The following is a 25,299-nucleotide window of genomic DNA, read 5'->3' on the forward strand; positions in this document are numbered from 1 at the left end:
CGTGAGACTGGACTGTTTTGCAGACCAGCCATTGGACATTGTAGAGTTAGGATTAGACTATCCCTTCAGGAAAATCAACTACATTTTGTGATGGTATCACGATCTAATACCCGAGACTGGACTGTTTTGCAGACCAGCCATTGGGCATTGTAAGGTTATGGTTAGACTATCCCTTCAGGAAAATCGACTGCATTTCGTGATGGTATCACAACTTAATACTGTAAGACTGGGCTGCATATTTCACACAAAGGTTTTGCTGAATATCTGCTGGACAGGTAAGACAACACACACAAGTCTTCTGCTTCAGTTGTCAGTACTGATGTTTGTTGCAATTGTTTGGTTTGCCAAAATCAATGAGTGTGACTGAGTAACATTTTGTTCTGGCTTTATTCAAGTTCCGATTTATGAGTTAGAATTTCTGACTCCTATTTCCATCAAATGCAGCATGAATTTGTGTTTCTTCTTGCTCTCGGTCAGGATGGTCGCATTTTTCTCTCCTCCTCCCTCCTCAACTTTCCTGCTACTGTAGCGTGTTTTGTCTGAGGCTGCCAGCCCTGCTCCTCTGGAAAACGGCAATATGGATCTGATCAAGCGGTCTCTGAATGCAATTGACACTATTTTTTCCACAAGACACTCGGGAGAGGAGGACCCGACCTGTCCTGCCAGGACACATGTGGCGGATTATGTGATGGACAGCTGGCGGAGGTGTCAAGTCATGTGGCTGTACAAGTTGTCTGTGGAGGACGTTGAAGATGTTTACTTATTTGGAGCTGTGGTGACCAGGTTTCTGCTGTGTGGGGCGGCCATAGCACTGGTTTCCCGGAAAATTAAGAAGGTGGAGGCGGCATTAATTGGCCCGTCCAGGCTGCCCCACATGATTGAGTCGATTGGAAGGGCAGTGTCAGCTCAGTCAGCGGGTGTCAACCACACGTTGGAATCCATCTCGGGGAGAATGGCTGCACTGGAAAACTGCTTTGATCGTCAGTAAGACCACATCTCCTCTATTCAGATGTATTTGGGAGCCACTCTGAAGTTTCAGACTGTGGAATCTGCCAGGCGTCTGTTAATCTGGATATCTATTTGGTTTCCAAACACCAGCTGTCTTTCAAGGCCGCTGGGATAAAATCCTCCCCTCGAGGAACACTCCTGATAGCCTCGCTCCTCGTCTCCCCTGCCTCTTCGTCTCCCCTCCCTCCCTCCCTCCCTTCCCAGTCCTGAGATGTGGACTGATTCAGGACTGGGATTCCCCCCCCAGGATGGACAGATAAGGCCTGTCGATGGCGCCACGGGCGGCCTTCCGGGCTGTCTGTCTGGACACATCCAAGTCTCGGCTGTCGTCTGTTGTGATTGTTTTTTGTCATGACTGTTTTTCTGTGCTATGGTTTTTTGTTGTTTTTTTTGCTCTCCAGTGCTGCTGCGTGAGTTCAACACAGCAGCAATGGAGGTTTTTCTTTTCCCAATTCTTTCCTTGTGTGTGCTTTATATGTGTTCATGTACCTGACTGGCTTATGTGTGTTGTTGCTTGTTAAGTGTGTCATGAGGCTGGTCAAGGTTTGCTCAGCCCTGCTTGTGACCTAGGGCAGGGATATACATCTGGAGCTGGTCCCCGGGCGCCAAAAAAGGCGACCTCTGCTCCTAACTGGTAATTAGGATGAGTAAAAATGCAGTAAACACATTTCATTGTGCAGGGAACATGTTCCTATGTGCATATGACAATAAACTCCTTTTGAATCCTTGAATTGAATCCTTGAATGAATTTCGAACCTTGCACTCGCACACGTGCACACAGGTGCTTCCAGCTTCATTTCAACTGCAAGAGGTCACAAAGCAGAACCTGTATTTGCCATAAAAACCTATCAAAATGAATGGTTTACCAGTAAGCTGTCATTTTGAACATACCACAGAAATAATGCTTCTTTAATAACTCAATAAAAAAAATCATTCCAAAGGGACTGCACCTGTAATTAACATTCACAAACATTATACAAGTTGGATGAATGTGATTTCTGCATAACAGCTTTTCTTGATACACCCAACCCCACATCTCACGCTAATGTGCCGAAATCAATCAAGCAAAGAGATTTTCAAGGACCGCCACAAACAACCGAAAGCCAAAGTCAAACATTTCTTTGTGTGAATATACAAGATTACTTAAAGTGATTTTTCCACTTAAAAATCTACGATGAAACACAAGTGATGGTGCAAAACTGAACACTTTCCCCATGCATAAAGATGTGCCGCAAACAAAAGAGCTCAGATGAACCAGCAACCCCACGGGAGTCGTGACAAAACTCATCCTCCTGCAATGTTTGCTGGTACAGAAATACTGCAAAAAAAAAAAAAAACCCTCCAGTCATTTAGCCTCTCATGTGAATAGCTGTCATTCTGTAAGCAAAAAGAAATGATGCAGAGGTGTCTTTCTTCAAGATTTATTGTCAAGAATGTAACTACAGCTACACCCGGTCTGTACTCTGGTTCCCAGGGGCCCTTAAACACATCAACACACACACACACACACACACACACACACCACACACACACACACACACACACACACACACACACACACACACACACACACACACACACACACACACACACACACACACACACACACACACACACACACACAGACAGCAAGAAACTGTCGCCACTTTCAGTTTTTGAACCAGTGGTATCTGAGCCAGACATGACAAGAGTCTCTTTTTGTCAGCTGAGCCCGTTTGTTATGCGGCGGCCGGGGTTCCTTGAGACTTTTAGCGAGTTCATTTCCTGTGTCTGCTGAGGCAACACAGAAGATCTTTCATCGTTGAAGGAGGTGAAGCAAAAACAGAGGTTTGGTGTCTGACTCCTGTGCTCTCCTGAAAAAAATTACTGCAATTGTGCAGTCGGAGTATTAACAGGTGAGATGAATTACAACCCAAAGACCAGAAAGCATGATGCCTCTTCTGCCGTGGTTCCTTTGCACAGTGAGGTTAGATCATTTTCTGATGATGAATAGCTGTTTTTTTTTAAGTTGGGGGTAACAGGGCTATTCCACAGGGCGCCATTCTACTACGACCTTAAAAAAGAAGTTCTAAAAACAGGATGAAACTGCTTAATCCAGCTTACCTCCTAAAAGGCTGGTTTATAAACTGCTGACCTGGCAACTGGCTGGTTTATGGAGCGCAAGGCCTGAAGAAGTTTGAACATGACTGAAGCCGTTAAGACTACGAATACTCCAACGTTACCACATTCCGTCAACAATTGAGAATCAGGTTGGTATTTTTGAACAGTTCAACAATTGGATCCCGATTTTAAATGTGGTGCCGATGATGGTCATAACTCCTACGTATACCAAGTTTGTTCAAGATTGACAAAGATGGATCAAGAAGCAACTACGATGCTTCAAAATGTGCCCCGATTTGCTGTTCGGGATTAAATGGAAAGGAACAGCGCTCTATGGAACAGCCCTGTAAAGCCTGTATTTCCAACCTGGTCTCACGGCAAGTCGTGATTCAACAGCACAAAATATACATTAATCTATTGGTTCGCAGTGATGCCGGTAACGCGTTACTTAGTAACGCGTTACTTAGTAACGCGTTACTCTAATCCGACCACTTTTTTTAGTAACGAGTAATCTAACGCGTTAATCTTTCCAAATCAGTAATCAGATTAAAGTTACTTCTCCATGTCACTGTGCGTTACTATTATTTTTGCATTGTGGGTCAACAGCAGCATTAAACTTGGTCTGTGGGCAGGAGGTCGGGGTTCGACTGAACTGCCCACTTTAAGCGAGCTGTGAGCTTTTCATCCACGGTTTTTTGCAGCTGCTCGACTCGTCCTCACCTCTTAAAGCGCGGTGATCAGCACACCTGCACTGAGCTTTACAAAGACATTTTTATACTTTTTCCCCTCCTTTATTTAGAATTCTGAGCTGAGCCGCTCCGTATCGTCTCGTTAAAAACAGCTGATCCTCCGCGACGCGTCAACAACTAACACTATTTTCCACTCAAATGCACCTAAACTCTCTTTCTGAGGACCACATGATGTGAAAACGCAATAAAACTTTCTTACCTGTAAATCTGGTCATGTTTTCTGCATAAATAAATGTTATCCATTCTTTGTGCTCAAACGCCAAAGCAGGGGCGAATCTAGATGGAATGGGGGCGTGGGGCAGGGATGTGCCCCCCCACAACACCCCGAGATTAAAGGTCCAGTTTTGAAGCCGTTTTTTACTACAACTACTAATATTGCTTAAAATAATAATAATTTCGACAAGTAAAATGTTTAGAGAGTTAGAATTTAATAGTTACATTTCTAAACAATGTAGGTTTGAAATTGCAAGTTTTACTGTTACAGTGCTGTCAACAGTTAAATATGAGGTCAAGAAAGAGGTCTTTATTTTACTTTTTATAAAACAAGTATTTATTTTCATTGAAGTCAAGAAAGGGTGACTATAAAGTGAGTTGTTGTCGGCAGCTGGGGAAAGTAACTAAAAAAGTAACTAGTAATCTAACTTAGTTACTTTTACAATTGAGTAATCAGTAAAGTAACTAAGTTACTTTTTCAAGGAGTAATCAGTAATCAGTAATTGGATTACTTTTTCAAAGTAACTGTGGCAACACTGTTGGTTCGTGATATTGTGACGAAAAGCGCCTCATTTACGTCATGGCAACACAAATTCATTCTAATTCATTCCGTGATGGCTGCACGAAATTAAAAGTGAAGCCGGGGGGGGGGGGGGGGGGGGGGGGGGGTCGGGGTGGTTATGGTTACGGTGGGGGGAAAGAGTAAGATTAGGTTATGGTTAAGGTTAGGGTCAGGGTAGGAGTAGGGTAAGGAATAGTGAAATAAAAAAACCCCATCACAAAAATTTGACTCATTTCGTCACGGAACCATGAAAAAAAAAATGTGAGACTGAGCTGATATTTCATGGAGCCGCGAATGCTAAGGAATGTAACAAATTTGGGCTTTTGTCTGGGTTCATAAAAGGTTGCAAAACAGTTTGCAAACAGGTTTTAGGGACGCAAACAGTATTTCCTCTTGCAAATACATTTTTGAACATGTTCAAAATGTATTTGCAAATTTATTTTTCCACAAACAGCTGCAAAGGTTTGTAAAGTAGTTGTAAGCTTTTGTAAAACGTGTCAGTAAAGTTGTTTTTGGTTCAGAACCACTCTGTACTAAAAAGTGTAACGTTTCTTTTTCCTTTCTTCTTTTTCTTCCTTTTCTTCTGTAGCAGGACAGCAGCAGCAACAGCAGCAAAGATAAAGCAATTCTTCCTCGAGAGCAGCAGGACCTTGGGCTTCTTCCTCATAAATTCATTTCAATATTCTGGAAATCCATCTTCTGTGTCTTCTATATGACATCTACAAGTAAGTTTTCTGAGGCAAATCTTCTGAGCTCTGTCTTCCACAGTGGTCAGGAGAAATCTGGTATACATACTAATAAGAGGTACAGTCCTGTAAAGAAGTCTAACCTGTAATCCAACCATGGCTCATAATATCCAGACCTGCACAGGAAGAAGCCCCTTGTGGCACTCACCGTCCTCATCGGTCTGCAGCTGAAGCTCACCACTCTCTTTGACCCCCTCCTGGTTGTGCAGCACCAGCTTGACACTGAGGTTGGTGTAGGGAGTCAGGTTGTGGATCGTGTGCTGGGGATCCCGGCTCTGCGTGTCATAACACACTTCCTCGCGGGTCTCCTCCTTACCGGCCACTCTGGAGCGGTACTGAACGGTCAGGTTGTAGCTATGGCAGCGGGTGACGTTATAGCCGAGTGGCTCCCAGCGCACCGTCACCTGCTTGGATTGGATGTCCACCACCTCCAGCCTCCGTGGACCGTGCATGGGTTCTGAATGCAGAGAGGAGAGAGGGAGCATGCATTAAGATCATCAGTTAGGCTGCATGAAATAAAAATTTCAATAAGGGAATTACTGAGGTTAAAACAAGGGCACAGACAGACCAGGTCCTTTGTGACTGGCTACCAAATCTGAACCCCCCCCATCACCACATTATGCACTTTCTTTGGCATAAAAACATATTTCCAGAAATTATTAAAATTTTTAACAAACAGTCAGGGCCCTATCTTGCACATGGTGGAATGCAGTGCACAGCGCAGCGTGCCATTGCTAATTTCTAACAGACACTGTTGCTTTTTTCACACCCAGCACCCACTTTTTTTTTTAAACAGTAAATGTACTGCTCATAGACATGTATGTCTTAAAATGAGGTGTGGTCGGGTGCATTGTTGGTGCATTGTTACTGTTAGGCAGCAAAAAAAAAAATGCACCCCAGACTACCGAAGAATTGGTATAACATTGCGTGCATGTAATAGGCAAATATGGTAATAGGATTAAAAAATGGAATAGTTCTGATCATGCTGAATGCTTGGTCTCCAAAGGAAAGGTCAAAGAATGTCAGCGTCTATTGGATTCTATAACATATGACACGTTACCCTTTGTCAGTTTTCAGTACAACTTAAGGTGGAAAAACAACACTTACAATCCAGCCTCAGTGTGCCATGGCCTGTGCAATAATGTATGGTGGCCATCAATTAAATTTCAATTTAATCATCTTATAATGCGCCAAATCACAACAAAAGCCATCTCAAGGCGCCTCACACAGAACAATTCAATGTAAGAATTAAATGAATAATTAAAAATGAATAAAAATTTCAAATACATCATTAAAAACAGAAGTAAAAGAATAAAACAGTTAAAAAATAAAAACTATTCATAGGTAGGTGGGCGCTACCATTGAGGTGTTACCTAGATTGACAGAATTTAATAGTATTTCATTGGGCGTGCTAACGAAACTTGTGGCGTCTACAAAAAGCACAACCTGTTTATTTGATCCCATACCAACAAAACTGTTTAAGGACCTGTGGTCCACTCTTGGGCCGACTGTGCTGGAAATTATTAATCTGTCATTAACCTCTGGATCTGTTCCAAAATGTTTTAAATCAGCAGTGATTAAACCATTGCTTAAGAAATCTAATCTTGACCCTAGTGTATTGAAAAATTACAGGCCGATATCAAATCTATCATTCTGTTCCAAAATTTTAGAAAAGGTGGTTTCATGACAGCTCACTGAGAATGATCTTTTTGAGCCGCTGCAGTCTGCTTGTAGGAAATATCACTCCACAGAGACAGCGCTCACTAAAGCAGTGAATGATCTTCTGCAAGCAATGGACTCAGACACCACTACAGTTTTGGTGTTGTTAGATCTCAGTGCTGCGTTTGATACTGTGGATCATCATATTTTGCTCAATAGGTTGGAGAATTGTTTTGGGATTACTGGAAGTGCCCTTGCCTGGTTGACGTCATACCTGTCCAGTCTTTCTCAGTGTGTCTTGTATAATGGCACTACCTCTGACCTTGCTGACATGAGATTTGGGGTTCCACAGGGATCTGTTTTAGGCCCCTTGCTTTTCTCCCTGTATGTGGCACCCCTTGGCTGTATACTGCGGAGTTTTGGGATTGCCTTTCATTGTTATGCTGATGATACTCAGTTGTACATGCCGATAACTGCGGGAAATCTCACTCCCATAAAATCCCTGGAGGCATGTCTTCTATCAGTGAGAAGTTGGATGTCTAGTAACTTCATACTTTTAAACTTTGATAAGACTGAAATGATGGTTCTTGGTCCAGCGAGACATTGGCATCAGTTTGTGTCATATATCATATGGACAAAATGAGGAACCTTGGGGTAATTTTTGATCCCACGTTGTCTTTTGACCTCCACATCAGGGTTGTTACTAGGTCTGCTTTTTTCCATTTGAGAAATATAGCGAGGATCCGCCCCATCCTGTCTATGGCTGATGCTGAGACCCTGATTCATGCTTTTGTTTCTTCTAGACTAGATTATTGTAATGTTCTATTTTCAGGGTTACCACAGTCCAGCATTAGGGGTCTTCAGCTGGTTCAGAACGCTGCTGCCAGACGTCTGACACGTAGCAGAAGGTCTGAACATATCACACCCATTTTGGCATCTTTGCACTGGCTCCCTGTCTCTGTGACAGCAGATTTTAAGGTTTTGTTATTGACTTATAAGGTTGTTCATGGACTGGCGCCATCTTATCTGGGTGATCTGGTGGAACTCTATGTGCCGCCCGGGCTTTGCGGTCGCAGGATGCGGGACTTCTCTGTGTTCCCAGGGTGAAGAAGAAGTCAGCAGGTCAAAGAGCCTTTTTGTATTGTGCACCCACCCTGTGGTACAGTCTTCCTGCGACCGTGAGGCAGTCTGAGTCTGTGGACATTTTTAAGTCAAGACTCAAAACCTATTTTTATTCTCTTTCTTGTGGATAGTTTTTATTTTTATTTGTTTTATTCTTTTACTTCTGTTTTTATTTATGTATTTGAATTTTTTATTCATTTTTAATTATTTATTCAATTTTATGTTGACTTGTTTTATGTAAGGCGCCTTGCGACAGCTTTTGCTGTGATTTATTATAGCATTATAAGCTAATTAAATTAAATTAAATTATTTCACAGATGGAGAAAAGCAGTCCTAGTAATATCCCTGATGTGGAGGTCAAAGGACAACTTGGGATCAAAAATTACCCCAAGGATCCTCACTTTGTCCATATGATGTATGACACACGAACCTAGGCTGAGCGCCAGCTGGACAAACTGATGGCGATGTCTCGCTGGACCAAAAACCATCATTTCAGTCTTATCAGAGTTTAAAAGTAGGAAGTTACTAGACATCCAGCTTCTCACTGATAGAAGACAGTCCTCCAGGGAATTTATGGGAATGAGATTTCCCGCAGTTATCGGCATGTACATCTGAGAGTATCATCAGCATAACAATGAAGGGCAACCCTGAAACTCTACAGTATATGCCCAAGGGGTGCTACATAGAGGGAGAAAAGTAAGGGGCCTAAAACAGATCCCTGTGGAACCCCAAATCTCATGTCACTAAGGTTAGAGGTAGTGTTATTATACAAAACACATTGAGAATGACTGGACAGGTATGACGTCAACCACGCAAGGGCACTTCCAGTAATCCCAAAAAAATTCTCCAACCTATGGAGCAAAATATGATGATCCACGGTATCAAACGCAGCACTGAGATCTAACAACACCAAAACCGTAGTGGTGTCTGAGTCCATTGCTCGCGGATGATCATTCTCTACTTTAGTGAGCGCTGTCTCTGTGGAGTGATATTTTCTAAAAGCAGACTACAGCGGCTCAAAAAGATTATTCTCAGTGAGGTGGTCCACGAGCTGCCGTGAAACCACCTTTTCTAAAATTTTGGAACAGAATGATAGATTTTATATTGGCCTGTAATTTTTCAATACACTAGGGTCAAGATTAGTTTTCTTAAGTAATGATTTAATTACTGCAGATTTAAAACGTTTCGGAACAGATCCAGAGGTTAATGACAGATTGATCATTCCCAGCACAGCCAGCCCAAGAGTGGGCCACAGGTCCTAAAACAGTTTTCTTGGTATAGTAGGATGAAATAAGCAAGTTGTGCTTTTTGTAGATGCCACGAGTTTTGTCAGCACGCCTAATGAAATACTATTATATTCTGAAAATCTAGGTAACATCTCACTGGTAGTGCACACCTCCATAGTAGGTTTTAATGGCTGGGCTGAGGCGTGCTGAGATATGTTCAGCCTAATCCCGGGTGGAAGCTGTAGTCAGGTAGGGGTCAATAAAGAATTACATAGGGGTCAAAATGTAAAAATGTTCCGATCACATTGAAAACTACACCACATTATTTGTCTGATCATAGAGATTCCAAAAAGGTATAGTTTGGACTCTCTACAACGGAATGTTATGAAGCTATGGGGTAAAACACAAGAATTGTGACAAAGGTCAGTTTCAGTTTGTACAGGAGTCAAAAGTTAAAATTACCCCAGTTTTGGTAAAAAGTGATGAAAACTATTGGTTGAGTTACTTAACAGGGTTTTACAGAGGAAGATTTTGCACCATGTGTCATGCTTAGTTATCACGTTATGGGGTAACGTGTCACATGTCATAGAATCCAATGGACGTCGATCTTGTTTGACCTTTACTTTGGAGACCAAACATTCAACACAGTCAAAACTATTCCATTTATTAATCCTATTAGCTCAACACACACCTGGCTGTAGTTACATTTGTGTGCAGGCCATGTTATACCGTGTTGTTGAGTACTTGTAGGTGGTCCTGAAAACCTGCTCGGCCCCGTGGACTAAGAGATGATGAAGGCAGGGCCATCACAGTAATGGACTCTGGTCCAGGCCATGTCCTGTGACAGCTGAGTGATGGTGGCTGCAGGTCTGTCGGTGGAGACCTTCAGCCTCAGCGGGAGGCCCCTCATCCAATCTCTGCTCTTTCCACCTCATCTTCTCTCCGTCTCACCCAGTGGTGGTCATCTATTAGTGCCGCCCTGACACAGAGTCAGTGAGCCTGTCAATCCGGGACGGGCACAGCCCCCGCTGCCTTCATGTCACCTCTAATCTCATACATTCTGTCTTCTTGCTTTAATTCTGCAGTTTTTCCATTTTTTTTCTCTCTCTCTCTCTCTCTCTCTCTCTCTCTCTCCTTTCCCTTTTCCCCATCTCTTTCCGCCTTCTGTCCATTTTTTTGTTCTGGCCTTTCCCATTTCCATTCTTCCCTCACTTTCTACTTTACCCTTCTATTTTCTACCTCCCCCCAGGAGAAGATTCAGCCCCAGCACAAGGTAATGGGATCAATTTCCATTCCAGGTTAAATTCGCAGTCCATTTCTCTGGAACTTAACACTTTACCACCTATTAGGAAGACCCGGAGCTCAATTTCCCCGTTCCCCAGGAGACACAGTCCAGCAATTCAGAGGCAGCCACAGCAGCCATGTTTAATATTCTGGAGGTGCAGGAAGGGAAACCGGACAGGAGCTCCAGCATGTTGTTGATTTCTACAGACTGTGGACATAACCAGCAAGTCAGCAACACAAAGGAATCTATAACCAGTCACACTCCGAGACGCCTCTGCGAGTACAGTATGATATAAATATTGTTTTCTGGACGTCCATTGGAAATGTGATGAAAGACTGATGAAACGGAGAAACCTTTCAGAACAGCACAGAATACATGCAGAACAAATGATAAAGTATGACTGTACTGACATAAAATACATTTGTTAGTATTTGCTGAAAAAAATGGTACATAGGTACAAGTATGGCTGTGAGACCTGGATGTCAAGCAGTGACTTAAGGTCATGACTTGAAGTCTTTGGTACTAGGAGTCGACAATTATCATCCTGGTGTTAACAGATTATCGGCCTGGGGTTGACCAATTATCGGCCTGGGGTTGACCAATTATCAGCCTGTGGTTAATTGAGTATCACCTGGGGCTGTCCGAGTATCGGCCTGGGGCTGTCCGAGTATCGGCCTGCGGTTGACCGAGTATCGGCCTGCGGTTTTCCGAGTATCGGCCTGGGGTTGTCCGAGTATCGGCCTGGGGTTGACCGAGTATCGGCCTGGTGTTGACCAAGTATCGGCCTGGGGTTGTCCGAGTATCGGCCTGGGGTTGTCCGAGTATCGGCCTGGGGTTGACCGAGTATCGGCCTGGTGTTGACCGAGTATCGGCCTGGGGTTGCCCGAGTATCGGCCTGGGGTTGCCCGAGTATCGGCCTGGGGTTGCCCGAGTATCGGCCTGGGGTTGCCGATTATCCGCCTGGGGTTGACGATTATCCGCCTTGGATTAACGATTATCTGCCTGTGATTAACGATTATCTGCCTGGGATTAACGATTATCTGCCTGGGATTGACGATTATCCGCCTGGGATTAACGATTATCTGCCTGGGGTTGACGATTATCCGCCTGGGATTAACGATTATCTGCCTGGGATTAACGATTATCTGCCTGGGATTGACCGATTGCACTGGTAAACAAAAACATTTTTTTCTTTCATGGACTTTGAGAACTGATTTAGGAGAATTTTGGGGTGCTAAATCCGAATCTGAGCTCAGATTCCCTCTATCACATCCTTTTTTTTTGCAATCTGCATGTTCCATATTACAAATACATAGCTACAAACAACAGAGGTAAAGCAATGACTTGCCATTCATGTTCAATCAGAGAGTGGGTTGTGCAGCGATGAGACAACTATAGTTACGCTGCCAGCTAGGTGGGACCAAAATAGATCAATCAATCAATCAACTTTTTTCTTGTATAGCGCCAAATCACAACAAACAGTTGCCCCAAGGCGCTCATAATAGATAATAGATAAGAAGTCTATTTTATACAAATGCTGAGCGGCGCAACACGGCAACTGTGAATCTGAGTGAAGAGGCAGCGTGACATCAGCTGGTTGCTTGCTTGAAGAAAATAATCAAAGATGGTGGAATACACTCTGAAACCGCTGCATTTTGGTAGAAATCTAATATGTTTGTCAGTAAAGGACTTGTTTCTTCTTCTAGCGTAGCTTCCATGAAACTAAGATGAAGCTCATGAAGACCACACTGTGTTGGACGTGGTCACACATGCACCACATGTTCTTAGTCCAGCCAGTCAATAGGTTTTAGTTAAGTCAATGCCGTCGTTACTCTGTGTGCCAGGGTTTGTATAAAAATGCATCAAAACACTAAAAAAGTACAGCTGATGGCTTCAGATTTCCTATAACTCAATTTCTATAATGAATGTGAAAAAAACTGATGTCTGACTGATGATATTATGTAAGCATTCTACTGTAGGTGGCAAAAAAGGGCTCATTGTACTTTGAGACTTTGAACACCTCCTTTGAATTTGCACAGCACCTGTAATCGTCTTTGGCAACTATGCCCACAAATCTGTACTAAAGGTTGAGAGACGGGTTAATCACTGGCTACAAGACAAATGCCCAGCGTATTATATCCTCAACCTTCAGGCAGATCAGGTGTATCCAGCAAAAAGTGCTCACATGCAAAGGTCTGACAGGCACCAATCTAAATGAGAGAACATACACAGTGGTCAATCACCAGCATCAATTACTGTGGGACAGAGTTTTGACACATGCTGTAGTTCTGTTTTTGATCATGAGTGTTTGTCTGTCTGTGCATGGCCAAAATAACAAAGAGTTTTGATTCAAATGGGATCAAACATGGTGTGATGATTGATGATCATCCAAGGAGATGAGAAAAAGTGGTTAAAAGTCAAGATCGAAGGTTATTTAAGAGAAAAACTATTTGCATGCAGTCATCTTAGAAAGCATGATATTCAACTGTAGAATTTATCATGCCTAAAACATTTACAGTCAGTGCATGTTAACTTAATCTGCATCACAAGTGAAGTATACTGCTAGTAACAGCCTAGATTGGGAGGTTATGGGACTTGTATTCCAAAGCGACTTGTATGTGAAAAAGTACTGCATTATCGTCAATCCACACAACTGTCGACATGCGTGACAAGGTACTCCTGTATACTGCATAACATTCTGTGATTCACACTCCTGAGTAGAAGATGGTAGTAAGACAACACTAAGTTGAATGTCACCACTATAATGCATGAAAAAGAACAAGTTCTGAATGAATAAAACATTCTATTGAATAGAGAGCAAGTAAATTCAATAATCATGCTCTCAAACTGAAAGATCGCACTCTTGAATAAAAAGACAGAATATAACCTTCATACAACTTGGCACAACACATGTCTGTGCAGTGTGATACAACAAGAACAGAAGCAGCGGGTCACCTAGGCTAGGCTAGGGTACAGCTATTTTTTTTTTTCAAATGTTTTGCAAAAAAAGATTTCAAACAGTTCATTACATTGAACATTTACCTCACCTATGACTGTATGTTACTTGACTTGTTTGTGCCTTGTACAATAACATTAATTAACCCATTACCTTCTGCTTGCTGATGCAGTCTTCGCGTCATGAATAAATAATGCGCCGAACAAATTCATTTTGCTTCTTGTGTGAAGCAGTAGCACCACGTTTCAACAATAAATGCAACTTACGTATGTACGTTTTTCCCTCATCATGACTCATTTTTGGACAGATGTGAAAAATACTCCGGTGCAATTTAAGAGTCCGGAAAATACTGTGTAGCACAGTGCAGACGTTTTAGGCACCAAGAATTTTGAGGTTTCTTTTTTTTTCTTTAGTGGGTCACGTCAATGAAAGTTGAAATGTACAAGCATTCCAATTCCACCAAAACCAAATTGCATATTTTTCTTTTCACCAAATTTTCCTCTGAGTCTCATCAGTTTGATTAGTTGTTGCAGAGCCCATTCAAGAAGGTTTTTCTATCAGCGCACGTCTGTCCTTTTGAAACTGCAACTCCAGGAAGAAAAACAGATCTCTCCAAGGCAGTTGCAATGTTGGCAAAGCCATCCAGAAAATAGAAGTTTGAAACCCTTCATTTGCGGAACTATCTGTTGGCTGCACTTAGTAGGCAATGGTTACACTAAGAGCACAGAGAATTGCAGGGTGGCCAGGCACATAAATCAACTTAAACCAGATGCTCTCAAAATGACAAATGCATTAAAGTGTGAATTTCAAGCCGCCATGCATGAGTGAATGGGAGAAAGTCGCATTCAAGAACGTCACACTCCAATCTTTGTGGAACATCACCAATGATGCCCAGTGTGCTTTAATCCTGCCCAGTGGAAAGAAGCCAAAAAATGGCAGCACTCTGCTGTGGAGAAGTGTGCAGACTTTCCAATGTGGCAGATCTCGATCAAGTGGCAGCTCCTGGCCTTTTTGCTTAATGTTAATCATTGATCCTGATTGCTTTGGTACTGAGCAGAGGACCAAAGCAATCAGGATCAAAAGGTCAGCAATCAGGGTGGCAGGTCAGTAATCAGAATGAAAGATCAGCAATCACTATCAGACATCTTGAACATGATCAGAGATGAGTTATTGGGATTGAAGATTAGGATCAAAGCTCAATGATCAGGATCAAAAGGTCAGCAATCAGGATGAAAGATCAGCGATCCCTGTCAGAGATAATGAACATGATCAATGATGATGAATGATTGGGATCCAAGCTCAGGATCAAAGCTCAGTCATCAAGATCAAAAGGTCAGCAAGCAAGATGGCAGATCAGCAATCAGGATGAAAGATCAGTGATCACTATCAGAGATCATCAACATGATCAATGATGACGAGTTATTGGGATTGAAGATTAGGATCAAAAGGTCAGCAATCAGGATGAACGTTCAGTGATCCCTATCAGAGATTGTGAACATGATCAATGATGAATGATTGGGATCAAAGCTCAGGATCAAAGCTCAATGATCAGGATCAAAGGTCAGCAATCACCATCAGAGATCATGAACATGATCAATGATGAGTGATTGGGATAAAAAAATCAGGATTAAAGCTTCATGATCAGGATCCAATGACCAAGCAAACGAGATCACATAACTGTGTTCAGGTTCAAATGTAAGCATTGGTGACCGCAGTCATAATAAAAAGTTCAGAAATCAGGCTCTAATGTTGGGAACATTACAAATAATGCTACTTGCTTATCTATGATCCTGAATATTTGGTTCCTATTTACAGGATAAATGAAATCATAATCAAGGACTAGCAATAAAGATCCAAGTTCAGCAGTCATAAACTAAATTCATGAATTATGATCAAAAGTCGGGAAAATTATGAAAGATCTCTATCTGGATCAAATATTAGCAATCAAGATCAAAGTTCAACAGTCATAATCTAAAGTCAGCAATCAGGATCAAAAGCCAGGAACATTATGATGATACTTTTTGCTCATCTATGATCCTGATTCATTTGTCCCTGATAACAGGATCAAAGCAACCAGGTTCAAAGTTTAGTAATCAGGATCAAATTTCATCTGACATAATCTAAAGTCAGCAATCAGTATCAAAAGTCAGGAACATTATCAAAGACTCTTATTGCTAATCTTTGATCCTGATTGCAAAATGAAACAATTAGGATCAAAGGTCAGCAATTATTATCAAAGGGCAGGAACAAAATCAAAAATGCGTGATCATGATCCAAGATCAGGTTCAAATATGGGTATCCCATATTTAATCCCATATTAAATCATGGAGTCCTGTGATCGTCTATCCATAGGTGCAGTTTCGTCAAAATCTAGACACCGACAGATCTGTGGGACAAAAAAGTATTTTCAGATTGGGGAGGCTGGTCCACTCGGGTTTACTAAAGAATGGAATTAGATTTGGATCTTCATTTTAAGGGAGGCTGTCACATTTTGTGAGCGATAAGGATCCTACACGTATGTAAATATGCCCCGATGTGATGAGAACGTGAGGCTTGTTGGTAATTGTTGGTCATTTACAAAGCAGCTCTATTTTCTCTCTCTGGACTTTTGTGGAGAAAAGGCCAACTGCTTGTTGCCCCGTGCCGGCTCCTGCAGTGCACACGCCAGCTGTCTGTGGGAGGCAGTGAAACGTGAAGCTCGGTGGCACATACCCAGTCACAACTTCTACCCCGTGACTCAGAATGACATCAACAGTTTGCTTGGAAAACAGGCTGGCTCATCCCTTTCCGAGCACAGTCATGGTTGACTTTGAAGACAGGCCACCGCCTTGTAGCCTCGTGGTCCACTTATTCCCAAAGGACCTGCTGGCGCTGAACCGTTGGGATCATCTCCAAAGTCATCCTTACACCGATGTGTCCATTTTCTAACGGGCCCTTGAACGGCGGCCGATGAGATGAGCAACAAGAAGCTCAGCACAACAAGGAACGAGAGGACTGTGTCTTTAAAACAATACTCCGAAGCTACCGCACACTGAGGTCAACACTGTGGAGAGAGTATTGAAAATATGACTCTAATATCTCGCCTGTGTGGCAGATATTTCTGGGAGAATAGAGTTATACTGATGGCTATGAAAGCATCCCTTGGAGCAGGAAATTACGGAGGTCTGTCTTATGCCAGGGCACATGGAATGAGCTCCTGTGAGAGCCACATCGGTGTTCCGAGCAGTGGACAAATTATCACCTGCCCCAGATTTGCTGATGTAATTGAATAATTTGTATTTTACATTTACATAAAACAAATTAGTGATCTTTTTTTTGTCATTGCGGCTTGACATTTAAATAATGTTTTTAAAATTATCTACAAATGATGGTCTATTATTAAATTGAATGTGCTCATGCATACATACATACATACATACATGGTGGTGCAGCATCTGAATTGATGACATGAATCACCAAAACATGAAAACAAACACACACCTTCCCATCAACAAATAACTTCATATTGCAGCCGTCTGTCCTAGAGGGGGCCACAAATGGTGCACTTAGCCCCCGGGTAGAGCAAGACATTAGTCCTGGATGAGAAGAAACAAATTGGGCATGTCTGGTGCACGGCCACTTTACTGCGAGACAAGTGTGTGTGTGTGTGTGCGTGCGTGTGTGTTGCAGTAAACCATGTTTTTCAGCAGGGTGGATGTGTGTTTGTGGCTTTGTGTGAGTGCAGAAGCGTCCACGCGTTTGGCCGTGCAGAAGAATTTGCTTATCAGATATTCTCTGGCGTGCGGCAAACACGTCGGGATCCTTATCAGATCCGTGTTGGTTAGGAACGGAAAAAGATGCCTGCTCACCTCCAAAACCCGGCTCAGAGAACAGAACTGAGGAATGGGTAAGGGAGGGGGAGGTGGGGGACGGGTGTTTGGAGATGAAAAGAGAAACAATTTGCGTTTCAAAGAATGACACACAAACTCTCAGATCACTTGCGGGAACATGATGGTAAGAGGGGAGCTTGTCACACACTGGCAACAGCACCAAAACAACATGATGACGACAAAGATTAAATCTCAGCCGGAACGGCGGTTTTCATCGAAAGTGCTCCATTGTAGGCAGCCAGGCCTGATATTGCCATCACTTATCTCCCCGTTGCCGTGCGTTACGCGCCGGGTTCTGTTTGAGTTGGGCGGACTGGCAGGCGAGGACATTTGTTTGTCTCTTTGGTGAAAGCACGCAGGCCACTGAGTTAATGACACGGGTTTGACACTTAGGAAATCATTTTCATATCACGCAGAAGCGAGACATAATGACAGCTTTTGATAACTGACAATCAAAGCTCCATCACCCTCCTAGAGTGCTCCGCCGCACAATCCTCCGGAGCAAGACGGGGGCGGGGGTACCCATTGCTGAGGTTTTTGTTGCTATCAAACGCAACCCGCCACAGCAGACCTTGGGGTTGACGTGTGTGCGTGTTATAATTGATAGCCCTTTCAGGAACTCTAAATGGACCTCTGCACTCCAACATCACCCTATAAACCCAACACAAAGTCACAGACAAATGGCGACGTGCACCGGACTTGGCGCCACACCTCGGAGGTACAGATAATCACAAGGATTTATTGACTGGTGGTGGTCACTCCTCACCTCATCAAGTCCTTCTTTATAGGCCCGGTGATAGATGGGGCTGCCGCGATGGGTGAGGATGAGGGGCAGCGGGTCCTACATCGAATTAAAACCACAGAATGAGCGCCAGCGCCTGGCCTGGCCCGGGTCGGCTCGGCCACGCCCGGCCTGTCTGATGAGCCCCCTGAAGCTCCAGGGGCGGAGATGAATTGGTAAATGACTTCCTTCTCACAGCAACAAATAGAAATGGGGGCACAAACGACTGCACACTTTACCAGCCAATGAGGATGATACATGTCAGGAGTTAAGGTGTCAAATCGTGGCACCTGAGGATTACTGGCCACCCAGTACAGCGCCAAAGACCAAGGGAGGAATACTTTTGTTGTGTGGTCACTGGTTTGTCCAGTTCTTTATACAGAAAAAAATAATCTTTTTGCTGTGTTTGCCACACTAATTATGTACAAAAAAAACCCCAAACAAAAATACTTCTATACCTTTACAGAACAACCTGTAAATATTTAACAGCATAAAGTCATTGTAATTTACAAAAATGTTTTAAAACAATAAATCCAACAGCATTTATTTTTCTAATTTAACATAAAACCATTTTTTTTTTCTGGCCATTCAATCCCATTCATTTTGCTGTGCTGTTCCTCCACCACCAGATGTTCGTAAGGGATGATGGAGCCTCGGGCAGCCTTGGACCTGTGACATTTCATTTACTGTTGCTGCCACTGTGTTGTCACACAACAGGCACTACTCTGAAAGTATAGTGAATTGTATATCATATTTCCATATTAACACATTTTATTGTATTTGTACAATATTCATATGAGGAGTTCTGAAAAAATCATATATGTTTAGAATTAAGTCGGCTCTATACAGTTATCAACTGGATTCAGCAGTTTGTTACATTTTCAGGCACATTCACGTCATGTGATAGAATGGTAGCAGCTGCTGTGCTTCTTCCCCAACAGAATATCCCTGGTTGAAGGCTGCTGGTACTTCATCCTACTTTAACTATATATATTTATTTTTTGCAAATTGCAACATTTTTATACTGTAAACTTTACAGCACTTACTGTAAAGGTACAATTCCATATTCTTTTCTGTATTTTTACAGAATTATTTTTGGTTCAAATTGCTGCTGCCAGACTTTTGACAGGAAGCAGAAAGTTTGACCACATTACACCCATTTTGGCGTCTCTTCACTGGCTTCCTGTCCCTGTGAGATCAGATTTTAAGTTTCTGCTACTAACCTATAAAATTGTTCACGGACTGGTACCTCCCTACTTAGCTGCCCTAATTAAACCCTACGTACCGGCCTGGGCTCCGCTTTCTCAGGGTGCAGGACTACTTTGTGTCCCTAGAGTGAATAAAAAGTCTGCGGGTCACAGAGCTTTCTCTTATCGTGCCCCTGTTCTGTGGAATGATCAATAAAACAATCAGTTTCTGTAGAGACTTTCAATGCCAGACTTAAGAAGCACTTATTTTCCCTTTCGTATGGCTAGCATACTGGCATAGTATGCTACTATGCTTTTTACTTTTTTAAATTCATTTTATGAGGCCGCAACCTCAACTTTATCTAAAGTCTGTGTCTTTTAGTGAAGCTTAGGGCTAGTGGCCGGTGATCACCTTAGTATTCTTGTTTTTCTTGTTGCTTATTGTTGACAAATTATACTGTATTTGTTGTCTTTCTGATGCCTGATTTTGTATTTTTATCTCTGTTTGAGGTGCGACTTCATCCAGAGATGGGTGTGGGTGTCTTCTTCTGCAGGCCTCCCGTCCTGTGCACCAAAATCCCTCCCACAATTTCCTGTATATTTGTTTTGTAATTTGTGTCTGTATCATGGCCCAAGCAGAGGGTTGCCCCTTTGAGTCTGGTCTGCTTGAGGTTTCTTCCTTAAATCATCAGAGGGAGTTTTTTCTTACCACTGTCACCTGTGTTCTTGCTCTGGGGGTTGGTAAGGTCTTGTGTGAAGCGCCTTGAGGCAACTTTGTTGTGAGTTGGCGCTATATAAATGAAAATATATTGAATTGAAATTTAAATATTCTGGCAACCATGGCTCCTGTTTTTTCATTTTCTTTTCTTTTTGGTAAAAACAACAGAACTTTTTTTTTTTTTACACTTTTATAGTTTACGAGTGTGCCATATCTAATATTCCATGTTGAAAACTGAATTTTATAAGCTGAAAATGTAGCTTTGGTGCTCTTACATGCAGGCACAAATGTGTTAACGCTCCAGAAGTCCTTTAATTTTTGTCCATTTCCTTGACAGCACTGGCACAGTGTAACCGGTTGATATTATGTTTCAGGTACAATATGCCCCTCCCTAGCAAACACGGTAAATCCATTCCTTTTGTGCGCAGCGCAACATTTTTCCTTTTGTTCCAGTATTTTCCACTACATAAATACCAAGTGTGCTCAGACCTGTGTGCATTTGGGGCGTGACCAGACGTGTTTAGGACTGAAGGGCAAATACTTGGATAGTGTTGTAAACATATGTCACTGTCAGCAATCAACCTCAGAGATCAAATATCAAGAGCAAGGAACAGCGCCGCCGTTCGGCATAAGCAGACTACGCAGCCTGCGTGGGGCACCAACCATGTTGCACTAGTTTGCAGGGCGTCCAACTGACTGAAAAATGTGTTGAAATTATTACATTATTACCAGTGATGCCGGTAACGCATTACTCAGTAACGCGTACTAATCTAACCATTTTTTTTTTGTAACAAGTAATCTAACGCGTTAATCTTTCCAAATGAGTAATCACATTAAAGTTACTTCTCCAAGTCACTGTGCGTTACTATTATTTTTGCATTGTGGGTCGACAGCAGCATTAAACTTGGTCCGTGGGCAGGGGGTCGGGGTTTGACTGAACTGCCCACTTTAAGCGAGCTGTGAGCTTTTCATCAGCTACGACTCGTCCTCACCTCTTAAAGCGCTGTGAAAACACCACACCTGCACTGAGCTTTACAAAGTCATTTTTATGCTTTATTTTTCTCCTTTATTTAGAATTCTGAGCTGAGCCGCTCCGTATCGTCTCGTTAAAAACAGCTGATCCTCCGCGACGTGTCAACAACTAACACTATTTTCCACTCAAATGCACCTAAACTCTCTTTCTGAGGACCACATGATGTGAAAACACAATAAAACTTTCTTACCTGTAAATCTGGTCATGTTTTCTGCATAAATAAATCCATTCTTTGTGCTCAAACGCCAAAGCAGGGGCGAATCCAGATGGAATGGGGGCGTGGGGCAGGTGTGCCCCCCACAGCACCCCTAGATTAAAGGTCCGGTTTTGAAGCCGTTTTTTTTTTTACTACAACTTCTAATACTACTTAAAATAATAATAATTTTGACAAGTAAAATGTTTATATGTCTCCACTGGCACTGTTTACAGTGCGGGTGGGGAGCTGTTGACTCTGACTGGGGATGTTGTTGGGTGGTGGAAGGAGTACTTCGAGGATCTCCTCAATCCCATCGTCACGTCTTCCGAAGAGGAGGCAGAGACTGGGGACCCAGAGGCGGACTCATCCATCACCCAAGCAGAAGTCACCGAGGTGGTTGGAAAGCTCCTCGGTGGCAAGGCTCCTGGGGTGGATGAAATCTGTCCTGAGTACCTTAAGTCTCTGGATGTTGTGGGACTGTCTTGGCTGACACGCCTCTGCAACATTGCGTGGCGATCGGGGACAGTGCCTCTGGATTGGCAGACCGGGGTGGTGGTCCCTCTGTTTAAGAAGGGGGACCGGAGGGTGTGTTCCAACTATAGGGGGATCACACTCCTCAGCCTCCCCGGTAAGGTCTATTCCAGAGTACTGGAGAGGACAATTCGACCGATGGTCGAACCTCGGATTCAGGAGGAGCAGTGTGGTTTTCATCCTAGTCGCAGAACGCTGGACCAGCTCTACATGCTCCATCGGGTGCGCGAGTGTTCATGGGAGTTCGCCCAACCAGTCCACATGTGTTTTGTGGATCTGGAGAAGGCGTTCGACCGTGTCCCTCGGGGCACCCTGTGGGGAGTGCTCCGGGAGTACAGGGTCCAGGGTCCTTTGCTAAGGGTTATCCGGTCCCTGTACGACCGCAGCAGGAGCTTGGTTCGCATTGCCGGTAGTAAGTCAAACCTGTTTCCAGTGCATGTTGGCCTCCGCCAGGGCTGCCCTTTGTCACCGGTTCTGTTCATTATTTTTATCGACAGAATTTCTAGGCGCACCCAGGAGGGGGTCTGGTTTGGGAACCACAGAATCTCGTCTCTGCTGGTTGCAGACGATGTGGTTCTGTTGGCTTCGTCAAATCAGGACCTTCAGCGTGCACTGGGGTGGTTTGCAGCCAAGTGTGAAGCGTCCGGGATGAAAATCGGCACCTCCAAATCCGAGGCCATGGTTCTCGACCGGAAAAAGGTGCTTTGCCCTCTTCAGGTTGGTGGAGTGTCCTTGCCTCAAGTGGAGGAGTTTAAGTATCTCGGGGTCTTATTCACGAGTGAGGGACGGATGGAGCGTGAGATCGATAGACGGATCCGTGCAGCGTCGCTGTATCGGACCGTCGTGGTGAAGAGAGAGCTGAGTAGGGGAGCAAAGCTCTCGATTTACCGATCGATATACGTTCCAATCTTCACCTATGGTCATGAGATTTGGCTCATGACAGAAAGAACGAGATCGCGGGTACAAGCGGCCGAGATGAGTTTCCTCCGCAGGGTGGCTGGGAACTTCCTTAGAGATAGGGTGAGGAGCTCGGTCACTCGGGAGGAGCTCGGAGTCGAGCCACTGCTCCTCCACGTCGAAAGGAGTCAGTTGAGGTGGCTCGGGCATCTTTTCCGGATGCCCCCTGGACGCCTCGCTGGAGAGGTGTTCCGGGCACGTCCCATTGGGAGGAGGCCCCGGGGAAGACCCAGGACACGCCGGAAGGATTACATCTCTCGGCTGGATTGGGAACGCCTTGGGGTTCCCCCGGAGGAGCTGGGGGAGGTGTGTGTGAATCGGGAGGTCTGGGCGGCTTTGCTTGAGCTGCTGCCCCCGCGACCCGACTCCGGATAAAGCGGAAGAAAATGGATGGATGGATGGATATAGAGAATTTAATTGTTAGAAAAATGTTAGAATTTAATAGTTACATTTATAAACAATGTAGGTTAGAAATTGCAAGTTTTACTGTTACAGTGCTGTCAACAGTTAAATATGAGGTCAAGAAAGATTATTTTACTTTTTATAAAACAAGTATTTATTTTCATTGAAGTCAAGAAAGGGTGACTATAAAGTGAGTTTTGGCAAAACAGGTATCACTGTCATGTTGACGTGGCAGAGGGTTGTTGTCGGCAGCTGGGGAAAGTAACTAAAAAAGTAACTAGTAATCTAACAGTTACTTTTACAATTGAGTAATCAGTAAAGTAACTAATCAGTAATCAGTAATTGGATTACTTTATCAAAGTAACTGTGGCAACACTGATTATTACATTTCAAAATCAATATGAATTATTTATGAATAGGCCCATCGTTTTTGTCTTTAAACATTGTGTAGGCCCCTACCCCATTACTTAATTGGGGCAAATTAACAGTTTTTTTTGCCTAATATAAAGCCCCCATCCACCCCTCCCCAATTCCCTGAAATGCTACAGCCCTGTTTGCGTCTTTCTCTGTTCGCTGTGCTGCGTAACCAGGGTTGCCAGATGTGACGATTTCCAGTCCAATAAATGCTCAAAAATGCATGGAGGCACTAAATCCTGCACAATTTGAACTGATTTTTAAAATGTGTGTGGCAATTCTATACAAAAAAATTTAAATTGTTTTGATTACTTAATGTTCAGTGGTGCTGCTTAAGCTAGGTTGTGTTGGCTTTGCTGATTTGATGTAGCTTTAAACGCTAAACTTAAACGCTTTAATAAATAGTAAAGGTTTGAGTAGAACTTTTGTGTGTGTGTGTGTGTGGGGGGGAGTTCTCTTGTATGGGGGTGGGGGGGGGGGGGGGGGGCCTCCCTGACCTGTTATGCTTAGGGCCTCCAAAACCTTAGCAGCGGCCCTGGCAAGGAATGTAACGGCACATTCACACTCTGACGATCAGCCTGGCATTAACAGCTATTCCACCAGACTCCGCAGGAGCTAAGGTGACATCAGTCGAGCAACGCAGATGTTCATTGTGGTGATGGAAAAAATTTTCAACGTACTTAAAATCTTCTATGTTCATCCTAAAATGCCGGCAAGAGTTGAGTCACCTCCGCTAGTATCGCCTGCATTGACCAATGCTGGATGCGCTGCATCATCTGGGTATTAAGAAATATGACTACACACTAGTAGCAAGTGGCATAATCGTGGAGTTACGTCAAGTTTATATCGGCTATGTCACATGACGGTACAAATGTTGACTCAACAATCAGCTCCGCCAAGCTATGCTACTGCGCTACGGAGTGCGCTACCAATGTGCTACCAATGCGCTACTATATTAAGTCTGTGGACCGTCGTGAAATGTCAAGCTCCAACAGTACAACATTACCCTCCACTGATCCACCTGCATTATGTGGATCCCTGGAGCGAATCTGAGATTTTTGAGAATCGACTCCGCCGGTCCGCCTCAAGGTTAGGGTCAATTTCCCAGTGTTTGTTTATTATTATTATTATTGTTATTATTGCAAACTTGGATAGTGTGCAATAATAATCAATGTTAACAATCAACCTCAATGTTCAAGTGTTAAGTGCAAGGTTAAAGGTCAATCAAAACTGATTTCATCACAAACTGCATAAATCACAAAGACCCTATTTCATTCAAAGTATTTTTGTTTTTCCACCATCACTTAGTTGGTCTGATGCTGACTGAGGGCAGAAATGGTCAAAGGTCAAAGGTATTTCATGGGCTCAGTTATCGGTCCATGGTTTCAGTGGCCTGTTTGTTGGTGTTGTTGTTGTTGTTTGTTTTTTGGTATGAAGACACACCTATAACTCATTTCCTAAATCCCAAATGTTGATTGTTTTGATTGTAAGGATTAAGTCACAAAATAAATTATGGAAAATGTCCACTGTGAGCTCAACATTCAGTTTTTTCAGATATGCATTTTTTTTTTCCATTCACTACGTA

General features: G+C 43.3%; 1 protein-coding gene across 6 annotated transcripts in view; it reads right to left on the minus strand.

Moving 5' to 3' along the window:
* The window catches only part of LOC117521153 (receptor-type tyrosine-protein phosphatase mu-like), a 467,264-nt gene that overhangs the window by 211,242 nt on the left and 230,723 nt on the right, over positions 1–25,299 (minus strand). For all 6 annotated transcript variants that reach the window (XM_034182503.1, XM_034182501.1, XM_034182498.1 and 3 more), the window contains one exon: positions 5,527–5,835. In XM_034182503.1, coding sequence (XP_034038394.1) covers positions 5,527–5,835 — 309 coding nt within the window. The remainder of the gene's footprint in view (positions 1–5,526; positions 5,836–25,299) is intronic.

This window comes from Thalassophryne amazonica, chromosome 12, assembly GCF_902500255.1.
Source record: "Thalassophryne amazonica chromosome 12, fThaAma1.1, whole genome shotgun sequence".
Taxonomy (NCBI): Eukaryota; Metazoa; Chordata; class Actinopteri; order Batrachoidiformes; family Batrachoididae; genus Thalassophryne; species Thalassophryne amazonica.